The sequence below is a fragment of the Anas platyrhynchos genome, chromosome 2, assembly GCF_047663525.1.
Source record: "Anas platyrhynchos isolate ZD024472 breed Pekin duck chromosome 2, IASCAAS_PekinDuck_T2T, whole genome shotgun sequence".
Classification (NCBI taxonomy): Eukaryota; Metazoa; Chordata; class Aves; order Anseriformes; family Anatidae; genus Anas; species Anas platyrhynchos.
The window spans coordinates 78,149,958-78,168,769 of record NC_092588.1 but is presented as its reverse complement, the minus strand read 5'-3'; the positions used below and the strand labels follow the sequence as shown (position 1 = coordinate 78,168,769).

General features: G+C 49.3%; 1 protein-coding gene across 1 annotated transcript; it reads right to left on the bottom strand.

Annotated features, from left to right (window-relative positions):
* Nucleotides 1-1,223: 1,223 nt before the first annotated feature.
* On the bottom strand, nt 1,224-15,006 carry IRF4 (interferon regulatory factor 4). The gene is made up of 9 exons (XM_038175291.2): nt 14,864-15,006; nt 13,358-13,652; nt 12,868-13,054; nt 12,067-12,155; nt 11,358-11,499; nt 9,458-9,565; nt 7,901-8,254; nt 4,882-4,994; nt 1,224-3,082 (listed from the first exon to the last, which is right to left on the bottom strand). The coding sequence occupies exons 2-9, from the start codon at nt 13,559-13,561 to the stop codon at nt 2,939-2,941; spliced, it is 1,341 nt and encodes a 446-aa protein (XP_038031219.1). The 5' UTR covers nt 13,562-13,652; nt 14,864-15,006; the 3' UTR covers nt 1,224-2,938.
* Between the last annotated feature and the right edge of the window lie 3,806 nt (nt 15,007-18,812).

Genomic DNA, 18,812 nt, shown 5'->3' with positions numbered 1-18,812 from the left:
GAAAGCTCTCCGCGAAGGTGGTGTTTCCCCACCTCCACGCTGCTGACAAACGCTGATGTAAACAGCATATGCCCGCCTGAAAGGCCACGGGGGTTTTCACGTGAATCCTGTGTTTTTTCCACAAAGCCTGTTACGTTGTATTTCGGCTTAAAATACATCTCCTCCTTTCTGGTTAACCTACAATCCCGTTAAGGCTCACACAGTTTACAGTAGTGAGCAAAACCACTTAGCAGAACCAAGTTTTGGAGACACGTACTTCAGCTGCAGAACTCCGGCAGGAAACTTTTCACGAAGCAGCTCCAACTGTGGCCGTATTAAAATAAGAAAAACCAATGCTGAGACAAATCACACACTGAAATTGTTTGAAAAACACCAGCTATGCCTTCGGTGTTGACAGGAGTAAAGCATGTCATTTATAACGCCACTGAAATCATAACAGGAAGGAAGTAGACCTCAGAAACTATAAACAGAAGTTAACAGAAGTAGGAAGTACTTCAAATGTTTTCACGTAGTGACTGTAGAAAGATACTAAAAGGAGAAAATGTTTTCAGGGTTTTTCTTGTTTGCTTTTTTTTTTCCACTTTACGCATCCATTAGTTATTTTGAAAAGATTGTTCCAAAAGTCAAGCACACCTTAAAAGTCCGCACATGCAAAATAATCAACACTTTGATTTTTCTTCCATCCTCCCCTGTCCCAGCCCTCAGACCCTTTGCTTACTTACAGTAAGCCTTTTGCCTGGATCTAACCACTAAAACTGAGCAAGTTGTGCTTGGCTGGGAGCTGGACAGCATTCTTCGCCCTTCCTCTTCACAGCCGATTTTGAATTGTGCTTCTTCGAGGAAAATAATGAAAAGCTCATTCCAAAGGCAGAAATGATAATGCACCTCAATGCTCCACATAAAGAGAAAGATGCTCCCCTTCTGACACTTCACAAACCTCATAAAGTTTCATCAGAGCAGGTCAGGGTGCTGGGCTGAGCCCGGGGGCACGAGCCAAAGGGCACCCTCCATGCTCTTTTCTCACTTGCTGAGCTGGTATGGCAGACATTTTCACAAGTAAATAAAAATAAAAATAAAAAATCCTTACCTTTTGACCTTTCCCTGCCCTTTTAGCTTAAAACAGATTCCCCATTGACTCAGCCAGCAGTGTTGCCCAGGTTAGCAGTGCAGTACTGAGCCCATTAGATTTGCCCCACTACTGAAAACAACACATACAAATCACATTGGTAGGGAATAAGGACTTTATTCTAAGATGTGAGCTGAAGCAATGAGCATATGAAGCAACGACCACTAGAAAAAAGTGAAAAACACATCAAATATCGTATTGTACCAGTTCAGTTTGAACACAGAAGGCCCTTTCAGTAAAATGTATGCACAGGCAAAAAGCATATGCAGAAGCTCTGAAGGTCCCCTAAAACAGTGCTTTTAATGTCTATGAAAGAGGTCTCCCCTACAAAAATCTTATAGCGAGGAAAACACTTCAGGTAACAAAGAACACAAAAGTAAAAATGATTGATTGGTTCTGCTTGGCACTGTGGAGCAGGAGGGGGATAATATATCCCAAAAGAGTATGCATCTCTAAGATGTATAAATCACAAGTCCCTAGAAAACAAGTCTGCTGCCAGACCAAGTACCATTTTTTTTTCTTCCTCATTTAGAAATTCAAGTGAAGTATGTATGTTAATCACAGGGAGGTCATGTTCTGGAGCTGAAACCAGGGAGATCACATAGTCTGATCTCCAGCATAACAGCGAGGAAGTTTCACTGCCATGCAGACCCCACAGACACCTTCGCTTCATCTTTATAATGGCACCCTAGCACGAAAAGCTGCAAATTGCATGAAATGATACTTCTGTGAAGTTTTTGAAAATGAAAGTTAAAACAAGTATTTCCTTGACTGCCTTAGTATGAGAGGCTAAGTTCTGCTCTGCTCGAACTCTCCCTCCACATTCATTTCAGTACCAATGGAAGGAAGCTGTGAGTGCACACGAAGAGCAGAGTTTGGCTCGGTGCAAGCCAGAAGTGGTGGCTACTTCAGCCTGGCTCCTGCACGCCACATGAACAAAGGCTAGCAGGACCACTTCTGCGCTCTTCTCAAAGTCTGCCAGCTTAATTCTAATGCATATATATATATATAATGCATAGTAGCTTACAATTAGAAGAAAAACATGTAATTTCTTTTCAAACCTGCTCTCCGTGACTCTAGAATTTTAGTGGTTAATTCACTAAATGCACAGGTAATGTGGGTTAAGCGGTCACTTTTCCAACACAGTACCATCAATTCATCACCTTAGGAACTGCTATTACGGGGCCTAATCCAATAACAACAGTGGCAGCAATAAAATTCATCGTAAGGAAAAATGTCAGTCAGGCATTAAAAAAATAGGTCTCTGAAGATTTGCATTGTTTTTAAAAAATTCTACACAGGAATATAGGCGTCACACCTACCAGTCTAAATTTATAACCACTTACATTTATAGCTATTCTCGATAAACCGTCTACGTTCGCTACCCACCTATAGTAGCTACAGTTTAAAACTGGGAACACCGCAAATTTATGTACCTTCCCTGAGATCAGTAATCCAAAATAAATAGCCCTGCAAATGTAACAGTGTAAACTCTGCATTTAAGTCTTCAGTAAGCGTCAGTCCTCAAAACCCAAGGAGAACATTAAGCAAACGTAAACATAGCAATCATTTCGTCAGTTTTGAGTTATTCCCAGCAACAGTGGAATCTATGTGAGATGTAGCATCCAAACGTTGAAGACCCGTCATTTGTATCATACAATATAGTTGTCCCAGTTCACTTTCCTATCATTGAACCCTTGATTCCCCTGAACACATCCAGCTGTGATTTGGATCTCCAAATTGCTATCCAGATCTGCTCCTCCACTCTGCACAATCTTTACAGTGCCTTTAAAAACACTCATTCTCAGGATCTTATTCTTGAATAGAGGAATGGCGAATAGATCTGTGATAATCCTCTGGACTAGTCACAAGTTCTGGCAAATCATAGCCTCTCAGAAGATGTCCACTGTTTTGTTGAGCAAAGTAATACAGCTGCCTGGCAAACATTGGTTCAACCTTAAGAACAGACAAAATGTTAATCAGACACGTGACAAAATTTCATCTTCCTCATGTTAGTTATCTAAAGCGCTTTTAAATTAAAAAACAGGGCAGGACAAAACGGTTCTGCTTACCTGAATGGGAAAACAACTTCCCTGTTCCCACTAACATCTCTTTTAAGACAGGGTTTGCCTGCTCTGATGACAAGAGCTCTGCTAATCGCACACACCCCTTACCTGCACACACACCTTATGGTGCACGTTACCAGTGACACAAATGGGGTACTGGAATTGCACCCATGAGCGATGCCTAGAGCCCAGACATGTCTGTGGCTACTCATCTTTGTTCTCAAGAACTCTGAGGACTTAGATTGAAATGCTGGAGCTCTCAGGTGTGCTTAGGTATGTCACAAAATCACTGCCTTTTGAATTAGACTTCAATCTAACTGCGAGGTGACTCTTATTTTTTTTCCCCTCAAGCTCTGTTGAAGAATCTGTTCAGCCAGTGATCACCGCCAGGAGGGATTTGTATGATTTAACACTGCCTTCACGTCTGCCTGCTCAGAAACCACTATTCCCTCCAGGCCTTAGAGCACCAGTTGGAATATTTAGCTTGCACACTAAGCACTAAAACCTGAACTTTACTCTCCAGGACTGGATGCCTTGGCAGACTTTTCAACACAGCCCTCTTCTCCCAGTCAGCCAGCTCCTCCGCATTAGGACACGGGCACCAATCGTGTGGAAAAATACACTTGCTGCGGGTCAGCCCAGCAGACAGGGACAGATTGGGCAGGGAGCTCTGCACTGAAGCATCTCCACAAGGTGGGACAGCCTGAGAAGCTGAGCAGGGTGAGGAACAACCAGTAACGGGAAAGCAAAGCTCCTGAAAGGGCAGGAGATTCCCAAGGAACTTGGTGGGGCAGGAGATGGAGGAGGGGCTGGGAAGGGGGATCTAGAAAGGGAAGCTGGAAAGCCAAAATGGCAAAGAGTTTGAGGAGAAACAGGGATGGAGCACTACCCTCACCAGCTCAGGACAGGTTTGTAAGCTTCCCACCTTCTGCTCTGAACAGCTACTAAGCAGCAGTGTGGCAGTACAGAAGCTGCACAGCTAAGAGGCCAGGTTTATGACACAAGCCTGACTAGGGACCCTTGCTACCCAGGGGCTTTTGAAAGATTAAAACAGACACCAGTTTTCTTCCCAAAGATGCACTAAGCTAAGCCCTACCTCTAGCGTGTGCATCATTCTCTCTCTTGTGGTTTTTACGGGCCATTTAGAAAGTACCTGGTCTCAGTCTCTATCATCACCCTCTGTGAGACAGCATCCTGAAACACGAGCTTTGAGTGTGTGCGAACTGTGGTCAGTCAGTTCAGGAGCTCGCCAGCTACCCCCATGCTGGAGCTGCACAGGCAGTCCCTGCATCAGGCTCGGTGCTGAGGTCTCTGAGATGCAGGCTGGGCCTCTGGAGCACCCCTAGGTGCAGTAGCTGTGAAAGCACTGTGTCCTGCACTGGCTTGGCAGCACCATGGGGCCTGCAATAACAGCCCTGCCCAGCTCTTCCAGGGTGCCCTTTAGGCCCTGAAGGGCTTTGTGAAAGAGATCGCGATCACCCTTAATGCTTTACAGAGGGGGAAATTGGGTGCTCTGAGCCCTCTGGCCACCAGGTAGCCCTTGGCAGATCTGGGGACTCAACCCCAGTCTTGATGGTCCTGCATTGTCAAGAATTTATCACCTCCCTCAGAAGGCAGAAAAGCCTGTCTGGCAGATTCATATCCTCCAAGGAACACGTTTCGTTCAGCAAAGGCACAAGTCCTACTTACATGGGCTGTAATTAGTTTCCGCTGCCTCTGTGGATCCGGAAATTCCTCCCCAAAACACAGAGCAACCTGGTATCTGGGCAGTGGACGTCCATGGTGAGCAAAGGCTTGAAGCTCTGGGAAGAGAGAAAGGGCTGTTAAGAAGGCTTTGTGGATGGCTGAGTGGGAGAGAGTGAAGTAACTCCAGGGGAGGACGAGAGAGGTCAGGAGAAAGACAAGAGGTCAAGGAGAAGAAACTGAGTTTGAAGCCTTTCCTGCAGATCAGGAGAAGCTCGTTGTAACACTGCAATCTTCCTGCTTGCCTTGCCTCATAACTCATCTCGTATGCACAAACCGGGATGTCTTCCAACAAATAATTTTATTTGGCCTCGGCAGCAGAACCTCCTGGAGCAGATGCCAGAGGTAGCCTGGACCCACTCAAGAGGACGTCCAACAGCAGCACTGAAACCAATGGCTTGGCAGAGCCAAAGTGCTGCCAGGCACAAATTCAACCTCGCCTAGACACCGTCATGGAGCCACTGGCACCACTGTTCCGTGTGGTGGACAGGGAGGCACAGGATCTTATTTAAACCATGCACCAAGCCAGCAAAGGAGATTGTGTCTTCTGCCTGCCTGTACTCTCTTCACTAATCCACACCTTGTATAAAGGCAAAAGATCAAATCCTAGCATTACACCAACAGCCAAAGTGTCACCACCAACAGAGAGCTAGGGAGGCTTTTATAAGAGAGATCAAAATCACTGTGTTGTGTTTTAGAAACTATTTCCTTCCACAAAACAGAAAACTGCATCTAATACAAAATCCTCCTTAAAATCTGCTTTATGTGAATTATTTCTACATAGCTGATCAATAAAGAGTTCATTTTAATTTATAGCCCAGTTTGTGCTTTCTGCAGAAAAGTTGCAAAGGCAATTAATATTGAAACCAAGGTCTTATAAAGAAGTACTCCCTGCTCTATAGGGAAAGGAGTCTTTGAACCTGGCATGACAAGTGCAGCATTTCCTTTGCTACACACCTGCCATTTCTACTCTGACTGCAAGCTGTTCAGAGCAAGGTATGAATTCAGCAGCTGCCCCAACAGCGCCCCAGCCCTAGCTTGGGAATACTGCTCTTACTTGGAGAGAAAAATAATGGACAGTTCACTTAAAACACATCAAAACACCTGAAAGTGCTGTGAGCCTTCTGGTGATATGTGAGGAGAGAGGAGTGATTTTCCATGGGGCCCTGCTTCCCACAGGACAGGGCAGGACGATCCACCCATGGCCCATCCAACTCAGCGCTGCTAATGGAGAACTCCTCCCATCTTTCTCTTCCCCCCGTTTTACTCATGATGGAGGTTGGCCTTGCATTTCTCCAAAGCCCTCCACCTGCTTCGTCTGCCTTTCCGTGCCCAGGTGCCTCCCCGTGCTGCAGTCCCACCACGCTTCCCAAGACCACCCCTCAGTCCTGATGATCCAGCTCCTGCTTCTTGGCCTTCTGGCGAGCCAGCCCTCCTTCAGCTGCCATCACCATGCTCCCAAATCTTCCTTCTGCATCCTCCCACCCTTCCCCTGGCCCTGGTCTACTGCATTTATCACACAGTGCTCTTCAGAGACCTTTCTCTGCTCCCTGTACTACCTCTCCTGGTAGTAGCCTCCTGTGTCTCTTCCCAAGGAAGGAACAATTTCCCAAGGAGGGAAATCCTAAGCCTGTAGCCTGGGACCCCAGTAATTTCAACTGACTTGCAGATAGGATATGCCCATGAGAAGTCACTTACAAACCTAGCTGAGCATCAACGCATGCAAAACCTCACTTTGCACACACCGCAGACTATGGCTACAACCACGTGCTTGGGTTTGCACAGGCACTGGTGCATAAGTAATTTAGGAGGGGGAAAAATACCTATTTTTTTAACTTATCTTTGGGGTTAGGCTTCTAAAAAGAGATGTACTGTCAACCGTCTGGACGAACCCAGAGTACATCTGAAAAACCATCTGAGAAAAGGGAAAGGGATTTCCAAAACCATCATCACAGGCAGAATTATGTGTCTTTAAATTAGCATGTGATTGAAGTGCAAGCCAGTACCCTGACCTCAAATTCCCCTTTTCTAACTGTCAATTTTCATATCCATATGAGATCTCTCTCTTTATACGCATTTCCTGCTTGGCCATTTTGCTAGGATGGTGCCTCAACCCTGGAATATAAAGTGTGCAGAAGCTGGTGCTTTGGGCTTGTTGTTTGTTTGTTTGTTTTATTATTATTATTATTTTTTTTTTTTTTTTGGAAGGCGTTTTTCCTCTAAGAGCCTCCTGCCAGTGCAGATGCCCTGTTCCAGTGGGCAGCCACGCAGTTCACCTGCAGCCAGGCCACACTTCTCCAACAAGGGGCCACGTGCACTCCTGCTGCCCAAGTTGCCCGCTGATGTCCAGGCAACGCCAGGCTCCCACCAGTTTCTCCAGGTGGGGAAACTGCCCAGGAGTTCTCAAAGTGGGACAGAGGCTTTAGGGCTGCAAGGAGAAAGGACAGACCCGACCCGTGCTGTTGCTCCCCCTGTACTGCTGCTCACAAGTGCCCTGAGAAAAGTGAGACCTTATAGAGCAATGGAGAGGGTACAAGTGGGACAGGATGCAGACAGAAAAGGCAGCTTTCTGCTGAAATCCATGCCAGTGTTTGAATACCCTACACCAGATTTCCGGGTCAGGTTGAGAGCAGCGTGACTGCAGATCTCAGGGCTACCCAGAACTTAACAGGAGCAGATCCAAGGCCAGGACCTGCTTTCCTCTGCCACCCAGCATTCGGAAACACTATTTTGTTAGGTTCCTCCTCACGATGGGGTTTGGGGGTCAGTCCTGCCTGTTTGTGCAGGGGCACTGCATGTGCATGGAGAGCAGAATTGTTCACAAGACAACTGCTCCTTGGCTATGATAGCTTAAATAGCAGTGTGGGGTAATTCCTAACATAAAAAGAGCACTCCCATACAGCTGACAGGGAGAGTGAGTGGGTGACCTCTCCAGAAAGGATACCAAAGCCACGGAGGGAATTACCTGCTAGAAACTGCTGAGTATCAAAGAGCTTGCATGTTTGATCCCGCTCCAGCTTGTTGGGTCGGTCACTGCAGAGCGCCAGAGGCCCGTCCCAGTAGATCCTGCTTTGGCAAAGTCTCTTAGCGTAGAGGCCATCAGGCGCCATCCACAGTATTACTCCCCGCTCCAAGTGGCTCAGTAGCTTTTCTATGTTCTTCCTCTGGCCGTTATCCTCTGGATAAGGGAAGATGACTTGCTCCAGGCTGCTGACCTCGTAACTTTGGCCCTGGGATATCCTACAGCCTTCAGGACTAGTTGTTGTCACCTCCTTTACCAGTATTTCACGGTAATATAAGCAGATGTGGAGTCGACAATCTACAAGAAGAAAAATAAAAAGAGTCACCATGATATATTTGTATGAATGTTTTATGCTTCAGAGTTGTATTAAGGCCAAGAGACGTATTTCCATGAGACTTCTGTACTTCTGTAACTACAGACAGTCACCACCACCCAAAAGACATGCTCACATTAGCAAAAATCATATAAAGAAAACAAATACTAAAGTATCTGGGCCACGTTAACATTAATGCCCTCTCATTTTATTAAGTAGGGTTACTGGTGTGGGAATTCAGGAGGAATTAATGCCCAGCAAACCTCTTGTTCCTATTTAACAGGAAAAGCTTGCATGAGAAAAGTTGTTGTTTGTCACATTTTCCAGGCTCACATCACAATTAAACCCACTGGCTCAGTGCACTTCCTCAGATTTAATCAGGAAGTAGCTGCGTTTCTCCCCAGATTTTGCATAAAAGAGGCTCCTGCACAGGGGACCTGCAAACTTGCACTTAGCTGCCTGAAGAGAAGCAGCTGCTGGCTTCGGCTCCAGCAGGGCTGTACCTGAAATCCCAAACCTCACTTTCAGATGGCCATTCGGTCAGCTTGGCTGCCTGCTAAGTGCTCACACAGCACTGAATATATGGGTATATATATACCTATGTATACACACGTACATATATATATGTGTGTGTGTATGTATATATACACACAAGACCCTGATTCAGATTAATCAAGAAACATGTCAGGCATCGTGTCATAGGTTTATCCACTACCTCTGTGAAAAATACATTCCTGCATCTTTTCCTAGAGTTATTTAGAAAGTCCCCTGGCATCTGGATGTCTGCAAACCTGTCTGAGACAGCTCCTCCCTTCTTCTTTCCCAAAGGCCTTTATTTACCACGAATAATAAGATGGAGCAAAGCCTTGCGGCACCAGCCTGAGCACAGCAAGGTGCCCAGAAAATGCCAGTCTTTGTGGGGCTCCTCCCTGATAAAAACCGAGCTCATCATTCCTGACCCTTTCAACATTTCCAAACTCCCCTGGGAAAGCCTACAAGTGTTTCAACATCCTGGCAAACAGAGGCTTAAGCCCATACACCAAATTACCAAATTCATTCACTGAAAAGGGTGCTTTATTGTTTATTATTATTATTATTATTTATTTATTTCATCAGTGTCAGGGCAAGTCAGGAGTGGGACCCCCTTGTCAGGCTCCCCATAGACCCCAGGGGGTTGCAGACCTTACCTGACAGGGCGAGGGCTTCACCAGACCTTATGCTTGGCTCAATCGGGATGCCAGGAGTCTGGGACTCGGGAGGGGCGCAAGCATAAAAGGTTCCTGTCACCTGACAACCTGTTTCACAAACAAAAGTCAGTGTCAGCTACCTAAACCCTAAGAGAAAAGCTTGGGCAGAGATCACAGCTTTGCAAAAGTGAGTGTTTTTCTGGGCCCCACCAGGAACTCTCTCTCTTCCCCCTCCTTCTTAACACAGTTTTATTTCCCATTTTTTGAATATGCCAACTCTACAAATCTCTTGAGATGTTATCTGGACTATATTTCTATTTGGGTCCCTGAGAAATACTCCTTCAGCATAGCAGTACTACCCTTTTTACTTTTTCCTTACCTAACAAGAATCTGTTATTCTGTTATAGAAATAACTTGTATTATTAACTAGACCACAGTGCTCTTAAAAGCTGCCGGCATAAACAATCCATTCAGTCTAAGGAATTTTATTAGAGACAGGTATAACAACAAAGCTGGAATTAGCACTGCTGTGAAAGTTGGGAAAGAAAATTGTGCAGGAGGAGATTATTGGGTTCTTATTACCAGGACTACTCGTAGTCCAAGAGATGCCTTTCAGTACATAGATTATCATATGGGCAATTGATGTTTTCCTCGGTTTCTTAATGTCAGTAAGAGTCTCTGGAGGATGATGCAAGTGCCTTGCAGACAAGCACGCACTACCCTTCCCCATGGTGGAACCCACCACGATCAGGAGCTGGAGCGATGCAGGCACAAAACCCCCACACCTCCGGACAAGCCTTGGAGCCCAGTGACAAACCCAGCACCAGCCACTAACCGCTGCCTCCAAAAACAGCAAAGTGGCCACGTGTGTGCTTAACAGCTGCAGGGGATGTATTCTGGGGCACTGTTTATTCTGCTTGATAGGTCCATTATTATTAGCAAACAGCTCAACTAAAAGCAAATGATTTGGCTTAACAATTCTAACACCAGCAGCAAAAGTTGCAGTGCACTGAGCAGTTACTATTCAGCAGACGTAGAGAATAAGAAGTTTATTTCTCTGCACGGAAGCCTCCAGAGATCTGTCCCCTGACAGTTTCTGCTCTCAGAAGTCCCTCCTCAATTCCCATCCCTGTCTGCCCTTCTGAGCCATCTCCTTCTCCTCATCAAGCAAATGCCCATCTGCCCAGGTGAGCTGTCCTGCAAGTACCAATGACACACGGCTCCCTTTCTTTCTCCTGTGTTTTAACCCCTGCAGACTTCAGCGTTGCCAATTTTGACTATTCAGGATTCTTTCTAAGGATGCAGAGCTTGGAAAGCTATGATTATGCTGGGCCCTAATCCTGTAAGATCTTCGGGGAAGGGAACGTCCCTTTATTCTGTTTCTGCTGTGCCAGCCCCAGGAGATACTCAATCCATGACAAGTTGTCCCATCGTCACAGTACTAAAAAGAAGCCATAATTTCAGCTTCCCTCTTGGGAGAATAATACCATTCCACTCCACAGGGCTAGAGGGAAAAACCTCACTAATGTGTGCCTCAAAAGGCCCGAAATCAGGAAGCGAAGCTGAAGAACACAAGCTCCCATCTGGGGAGCTTGGGGGGCTGGTTCCCTTCTTACTGCTCAGGGCTTTCAGGACAGCTCGGGACTTTTGGGGGCTGCCTTTTGAGCATCAGCTCAGAGCACTGTGCAGCCCACACACGGCTCCTACACTGGCAGCAAATGTAAAGGAGAGGGCAAAGGTGGGTGAGGGTCCCCCCCGAAGGAAGCCCCATGCTCCTGGATGGGCACTTCTGTTAACGCCACTGAAAGCCGTGAATGGGAAACGCGAACCCTGCAGTTCTTCTGGGTGGCCGTGCGTCCTCCCTTCCAGCCATCAGCACCGAGTGGGATGGATGTCTTACCATTTTCACAGCCGGGCGCCTGCCAGTGGTGACCGCGAGCTGTGAAGGGGACGCTGGCGCACTGGTAGGGAATATCGGGGTGCGGCTGCTCCGGGGCGAATTCTCTCCAGTTGCGCTCATGGGGCACCATGTAGTTCGGTACCTATTCAATTTAACGAGATATTCTTTTACCCGGCAGCTGTCAGAAGTGATGCTGTGTGTTGCATCAGCTTTCACAGCTCAGCTCCCTGGCATTATTTGCCCTGCCAAAGCTCGCGGAGGTCTGAGCATTGCACAGGCTACATGAATGGCACTTCGCCACCGCCACCAATGAGGCTTTCAAATGAACTTCTCACCACTGGTGTAAATAACAAGCCGGGTGGAATAACAAAAGGCAGTCAAAGCATTGCTGGTAAATGTCTGCTTGGAACAGCAATGCTTCATCGGGTGCTTACATTCTGGCTCCAAGAGGATGGCAGTACACTAATATCTATCGCCGAACAGAGAAGAGCTATTACTCAGGGATAAACAACACCAAAGGAAATCGACTGCCCTGTGGCCTCATATGACATTAGGAAAGTTGCTTCTCAATTTCTCAGTTTTCATAATGAAGTTTTCTTTTTCTCAGAGAGAACTCAAGAGAGCCAGGCCAGCAAAGAAAGACAGACTGCAGAGCACAAAAACAATGCTGCCCGATCTCCCAGCACCAAACGCACAATGGATGCCGTACCTGGGATGGTAGTGAAGTGTAAGGAGACGTTATTGGGAAGGGATGGTTCATCATTAACGGCTGCTCCTCCATGCTGATCTGTTTTGCACCTATGTTCAGCAGAGGGAACGAAAATAAAGGATATCAACCACATCTGAAGGAAATCTGAGAGCAGCGCACTGAGGACAAGTCCATGCAACCTGCCCTTGATCAAACAGAGGACCAAAATGTGCTTCAGCGCCCGCTGGGGGAAGGGTTCCCAGCCCTCCCTCACAGGTGGCTCCAGCCACCAGCCTGTCCCACAGGGCTCCCCAGAACCAAACCCTAAAAGCACTGCCCATAACCCCAAAACCACGATGCCCTCACCACAACACCCTCCAGCACCCTGCCAAAACTCTGCCTCCTCCGAGTCCTGCCTGGCACCAGGGGCATCTGCCTGGAGCTGCAGGCTGAGCATCCCTGGCCCCCAGCAGCGACCGAATGCCTGCCTCAAAACACTTCTGCTCCCCCCTGTATTTAAAGCCTACATCCAGCAGGATGGGTTCGGGTTGTTGATTTATTTATTTTTTCCACGTGCAGGGAGCCTGTCTGCACCTTCTGCAAGGGCTCCCCTGCCGTGCTCTGACTCAGGTGCCAGCAGCCCCCCCGCAGACGGAGCCCCCTGCGTGAGTTGTCAAAGTAAGATGCACCTGAGCCCTGCGCTTTGGCTCCTACGCCTAAAAAGACTGCGTGGCCATTCCAGACAAGCACACCTCAGTCCTCACGTGCTTACAATAAGACAGATCTTTGCACTCTGTTCACAGGGTATTTAAGATGTTTTACCTTTTTTAGCTCCTTCTGGCACTATTCTGTACACTTTATAGGGATCTGAGATGTCCAGCTGGCTCCTCTCCACCAGTTCTTCAAAGTCATTGCTCTTGTTCAAAGCACACCTTAATCTTGTCTTCCAGGTAGGGGGATCTGGTTTATCAATGCCCTCTCTGAACTTTCCTTTAAAAAGAGCCCAAGCCTGGAAACATTTCAGGTAATCAAAAGAGCAAGGAGAAAAGAAAAAAAAAAAAAAAAAAGAAGAAAAAAGAAAGAAAAAAGAAAGAAAAAGAATCAACTACAAGTTACAAAGTTCACAACGCTTACAACAACATATATGTCTGTGCTTATACATGCAAGAATTTACTCCCTACAGGTTCAGGCTGAGAAAAAAAAGCAGCGTGGCAAGTTAAAACAGTGCCCGGCACGGACGTGGAGGCAATCGACGTGCTGCCGCCCCACTTAGCTCTGACACGGGGAAGGGGGAGAGGGCAGGCAGCCCTACCTTGAAGAGAGCAGCATCCTCCTCGCGGTTGTAGTCCTGCTTGCCGGCGTGCTTCCAGGGGATGCGGAAGATGCTCTTCTCGTCGTTCTCCCACACCAGCCCCGGGTACTTGCCGCTATCTATCTGGTCGATCAGCCACTGGCGGAGTTTCCCGTTGCCACAGCTCACCGAGTTCATCCCGCACTCGCCCGGCTCCAAGTTCATGCCACTCACGTCGGTCGGGTGGGGTGGGGGGGTTTCGGGGTGCGTCACGGAGCCCACCGCACTGCGCACCCAAGCACCAGCTCTCGGGGGGCTGCGGAGGAGGGCGAGAGGGATGGGACGGGTTGAGGGAAAGCCAGGGGGTCAGATGCAGCGTGCCAAGAGGGCCCGGGAAGCGTGAGCAAATGGGACAGAGACCCTCGCACCCCTCCCCGGGCACCACTGCAGGCTCCCCCCCAGCCTGGTGCTGTTTTGCATGAGCATACACGGGTGGCTGAAGCCCTCAGTGCAAGTGACTTCAGGCACAAACCCCTGTCCGGCTCTGAGTTACATCTTTTTTTTTTTTTAATTTATTTTTTAACCAAAGAAAATAAATAAAATAAAACCATAAAAGTGCGTTTGCACATGACAGAGCTCGTATGCAAGGGCAGACCCACGCACACAAACTGGAGGGCTCCGCGTGCGCTTGTGCTTTGCGCCGCGCTCCACCGTAACACCGAAGTAGCTCCCGTAACATCACATCTGAACGCGTGATATCCCACGCAAACCTCCCCTCCAACTGCCCCCAACACGCACGCATTACAGCCTTCAGATCCACACTTTGCAAGTCCCGAAAAGTGGGAAGATCCCAAGGGGTGGCCAGATTCCCCGTGTCCCACCGCGGGCAGCCCCGGAGGTGCCCGCACTCGCCCCGCAGTGCGGCCGTGGGCTCCTCAGGTGAGGACCGGGCACAAACTTTGTCCCCTCGACCTAAAAACGTTGTCGTGCCCCCAAAAGCTTGCCTTGGGTCGCTGCCTTACAGTCACAGCCAGCATGTGCAGGCAGCCCCGCATCCCTCACAGCCCTCCTCAGGTGGCAGCATCCCGCGGGCACCCAGCGCGGTCCCCGAGGCTGCGGCTCCCCAAACCGTGCCCGCAGGAGCCGGGGCAAAGCCCCCCAAAAAGTGCTCCTCGCCCCAAAAGTGCTCGTCCCCCGGCACGGAGCCCACCCTTTTACCCCGAGCAGCAAGAAGCGCGGTGCACGCCTTCACCTCGGGAGCACAAAACGGGACGGGGATTAATTTTCTTTAAGTTATAAAGAAAAGGAAAAAAAAAAATGGGGGAAAAAAATACATTTTTTTTAAGAAGGAAATCGCGGTGCCACCAGCACCTGAGGAGCGGGGGGCTCACGGCGCGGTGCCCGCAGCGCCCACCCGTCGGGGCGCACCGGGGCCGGGGACCGGGGGTCCGGGGGTGGCAGTGGGGGACCGGGGGTGGCAGCAGGGGACCGGGGGGGACCCGGGGGGCCGGGGTGGCCGCCGCTTACCTCTGTGGCGGCGCTGGGAGCGGGCTGGGGCCGGCGGCTGCCTCGGACGGGGCGCAGCGCGACTGGGCCGGCTGCCCCGGGAAGTTTCTTTATATGATGGAGGGCCCCGGGCCGGGCGGGGGGGGAGGCGGGCCCCGGCCCGGAGGTGGAGCCGGCGGAGGAGAGCGGGGACTTTGCGAGCTGGAAAACATCTGAGGCAGTGACACATGCCCATTGCTGGTAAACACCAGCCGCGGGGAGGGCGGCGGGGGGTGGGGGGGGGCGGCCGCGGCTCGGCGCCCTCGGGGCGTCCGCGCGTGTTTTTTTTTTTTTTTTTCTTTCAATCTGTGCAGACAGACACACGCGGGGCTAGAAATAGCACGGGGAAACTCCTACCTGTGAGAGCCGGCTGGGTTTTACTGTAAGAGAGCCGGCTCGCTACACCCACCAGAAACGGCCCAGACGGCGCCGGCCGGGGCGGCCAACGAGGAGCCCCCCGCAGCCACCGCCCCGGGGCTCGCAGGGCGACAAGCGGGGGCCGGGAGCCGCCCTCCACGGCCGGAGGGGTTTTCTCCCTTAGGACGGCTCATCCCGGCTGTCCGCAGCCCCATGGGGCCGCTGCCCCCCACCCCATCCCACGCTCGTCTCCAGCAGCCCCCATGCGCAAAGCACAGAAGCTGGGGGGCCGGGCTGGCCCCAAAATCTGGCTGAGCGCCTGTCAGGTTTCTAACCACCCGTGTCCCATGCCGCTCCGCTTGCTTTCGTGTTGTTGTTCTGTTTTAACGTTTCCAACACATCCACATCCTTTGTGCCGTAACGTGTCAGATCGAAAAACCCAGTCAGTCATCGCGCCCTGCGCTGGCAGGCCGCCGGCGCGGAGGGTACCCGCAGGGTTTAGGATATTAATTGCAAATCTTCAACGCCATCTTCTGAAATTTAAATGCAATTATCGCCACGTTTTGAGGGGGAAGTGAGAAGCGCAGCCATTTTTAGGTGTTGGGTTTATGACACGCCATCCTCTCGAAAAAGAATTGGCAGAGCCCACCAGAAATCTCTTCAGTCACGAGCTAAGGCACCGTTAAAAGAGTAGGGCACGCCTTTGAGATTGCAGGTGACAGCCACCTTAAATCAAGACGAGCAACCGCAGCTCTACCAGAAGGCATCAGAAAGGCTCCCCAAAAATCCAAGGTGCGATTCCCAGAGGCAGGTATGGGTGGCACTCAGGGCACCGACTGTGGTTTCACCAAGCCCAAAAACAGCTCGACACATATCTCTGTAAAATGAAGATTTCTACTACCACATCTTTTTTTTGCAGTTTTTAAGACAGCGAAGTCTGAACAGTGTGAAACATGCAGATTTGATCTGCGTTAGATCCAAGCCTTCAGGATAAAGTAACATCTTTCTCAGCTTCTGGAGAATACCTTGAAAAAATACTTGTTCTTGTCCAATGCAATTCATGGTAGAGAGCTAGGTGAGTTACACATTAAGAAAGCTTTAAGAGAAGGCAAAGACATTCATAAGCTTTTACAAAAGACAAAAAAAAAAAAAAAAAAAAAAAAACGATAGTACATTGCTTGGGAAATTCTCTGGCTGGGTGGTTGGTTGCTGTCTTTGTGCAAAAAAAAAATAAAAATAAAAATAATTCTGCCAGAAAACTATCTGCAGTTGCCCAAATCTTTGAGTGCATGCTTAAAGCCAGACTCCCAAGTGCACACTTGGCCCCTGCAAGTCTTCTTGTGAGTAAGCCATGACAATGTCATTCGTTTTGCTGACTTCGTTGCTCAGGGTTTCTGGACATCAGCCATTTCCATTTAGATGGGAAAAAAAATTAGGACCACCATTTCAGTCTGCAAAGTAGAAAACTCTGATCAATAACGCAACTGTGTTATCTGCATCAAATGCTGCAGCAGCACGCCAGTAGACTTTCGTAGTGTCCTTTTTGCATATGTTGAGACGATTACTCCCTAACTGGTCTTGCTCCTGATCTGAACAGTTACAGCACCTCACAGCACTGTTCGATTTTTCTAGTGATTTCCACACCAGTGCAAGCACCTAACTCTTCAAACTTTGCCCAAAAGCCCCACTGTCTACATGGAAGTTTTCTGTGTCAATGACTGAATTGAAGTCCGCTTGTGAAACGCTCTTGCTGCTGTTTAACCACTGCGTTCACCACCAGGCCCCCTGTTATTCACACTCTGAAGGTCACACTGACTAAAGGCATGCCAGGAAAAGTGACTGTTTCTTCTCAACAGTTGCTCGATGCATAGAAAGCTGGCTTCTGCTTTCACCAAAAACCTCTGAAGTTCCAGCTGACTCACGTGGGAATTGCACCCGAGGCAGAACGACGAGCCAGGAGGCACAGGCTCAGAGCAGCCACCAGGAGCCGTGCGAGGCTGGTGCCTGAGGAAGGGTGGAGTGCTGGGCTCGAAGGCTTGCCTGTGACTCCAGGGCTGGCTCCTCATGCTGCCAAGGCAATCCTACAGAAAGGTTTCCTTGCCGCTTCCCTAGGGCAAAGCTGGTCTGCCTCTCGCAGAGGCGTGTGGTGAGCCCCATGCACGAACCAGAACGACCTGCCGGAGCTATGCCAGCAGCACTATGCCACACTGAAGGGGCCCTTTGAGGACTGCTGCTAATTCAGGGGCTCCCCCCACACTGGAGACCATGAAATCCCCTGGGTGCAGAAGAGGAACCTGCCTGGGGGGCGCAGGCTGAGCTCAGCCTGGTGTTGCTCTTGCCGGGCTGAGAGGGCCGCGCTGGCTGCATGGCACGTCATGAGGCACCGGGGTGAATGTGCCTGTGGTGGCAGGGCCCACGGCCTGGTTCCCAGCCTTGGGAATCACCTTCTGGCCTTGGATGAAGGCAATAGACACCCAATGTGTGCTGTCAGCCAGGAATCTCTCCTTGCTTTCTGTCCTGCCTTGATGCTCATGGCCCTGCACATCCTCTGGCCACGCTGGTGCACGTCTCCCTTGGCCCAGGAAGCAGGAGGCAGCACAGGGCTCTCTGTTGCTCTGTCACCCAGCATCAGGGCCACCCCGGTGGGAACAGACACTGCCACACACAGACCAGGCTTCACGGGTCTCCAGGAGCCCAACAAAGCTGGTACTGAAGCCCTTGACAAACAACATCAGCAAATGCATTGTCAGAAGTGGATTAAGGCCCTGAAGGTGGGTGTGAAAAGCCCATCTTTACCTGCTCCAAGATCCCTTTCCTGAGACAGAGGGGTTTCAAGGGCTTAATGCCTCATTATTGGCGCCGGTTTCCACTGGGTGTCTCCTTCCTACAGAAGTCCCCACAAATCCCTATCTCTGCATCTGAGATGATGCCCTGAGCTGCCCAAAGCAGTGGCAGAATTCAGACACAAAGTAAACAGCACCCCTAAAGTCCAACCACCCTGCACTTCAGTCGATGGCTGAGTTACCATGTCATGAGAAGAAAGGTCTCCGTGTAAGGCATCGAGAGAAGCCAAAGACACGGTGGAAATCTGGACCGGCTTCCCAATTGCTTTGACTGACTCCAGTAAAGCACCTGCAGTTGCCGCAGGTGATTTTAAGCATCCTCTGTTGTGGTGACTTCTTGTGTCATAGGCACTCCCCTCTCATTTCAGGATAGTGTCTGCAGTTCCCACATTTAAAATAGTGACTTCTAGAACAATGTTAGTCTATCACATATCATCCTCTGTATTATTAATTAAACATTCACGTTAGATCATCAGGAACAAAGCAAAGCAGCCAGCACAGCCATGTCTCTGTACTTTTAAGCAGAAAAGTCTCACGGTCCGCTTGTCATTATTTTTGGTGGATTTGGTGTACATTTTGTTTCCTTTTCGTGTACTTCCCCCTCCGCTTCAAAGACAAGAATATTTCAAACCGCCTTTCATACGGCTGCCTTCATGTCTCCATACATCAGCTTGTGTCTGGGACTAAAATAGCCTTTCACCACGTGTCATGACACCTGAAGCAACTTTATT

What these genes read in the sequence shown, in the direction of transcription:
- IRF4 (XM_038175291.2), bottom strand. Translation starts at nt 13,561, where the DNA reads ATGAACTTGGAGCCGGGCGAGTGCGGGATGAACTCGGTGAGCTGTGGC. An exon ending in GCCAGAAGGAGCTAAAAAAG is followed by an intron (nt 12,156 to 12,867) that starts GTAAAACATCTT and finishes TGCTGAACATAG; the next exon opens with GTGCAAAACAGATCAGCATG. An exon ending in GGAAACTAATTACAGCCCAT is followed by an intron (nt 3,083 to 4,881) that starts GTAAGTAGGACT and finishes TCTGTTCTTAAG; the next exon opens with GTTGAACCAATGTTTGCCAG.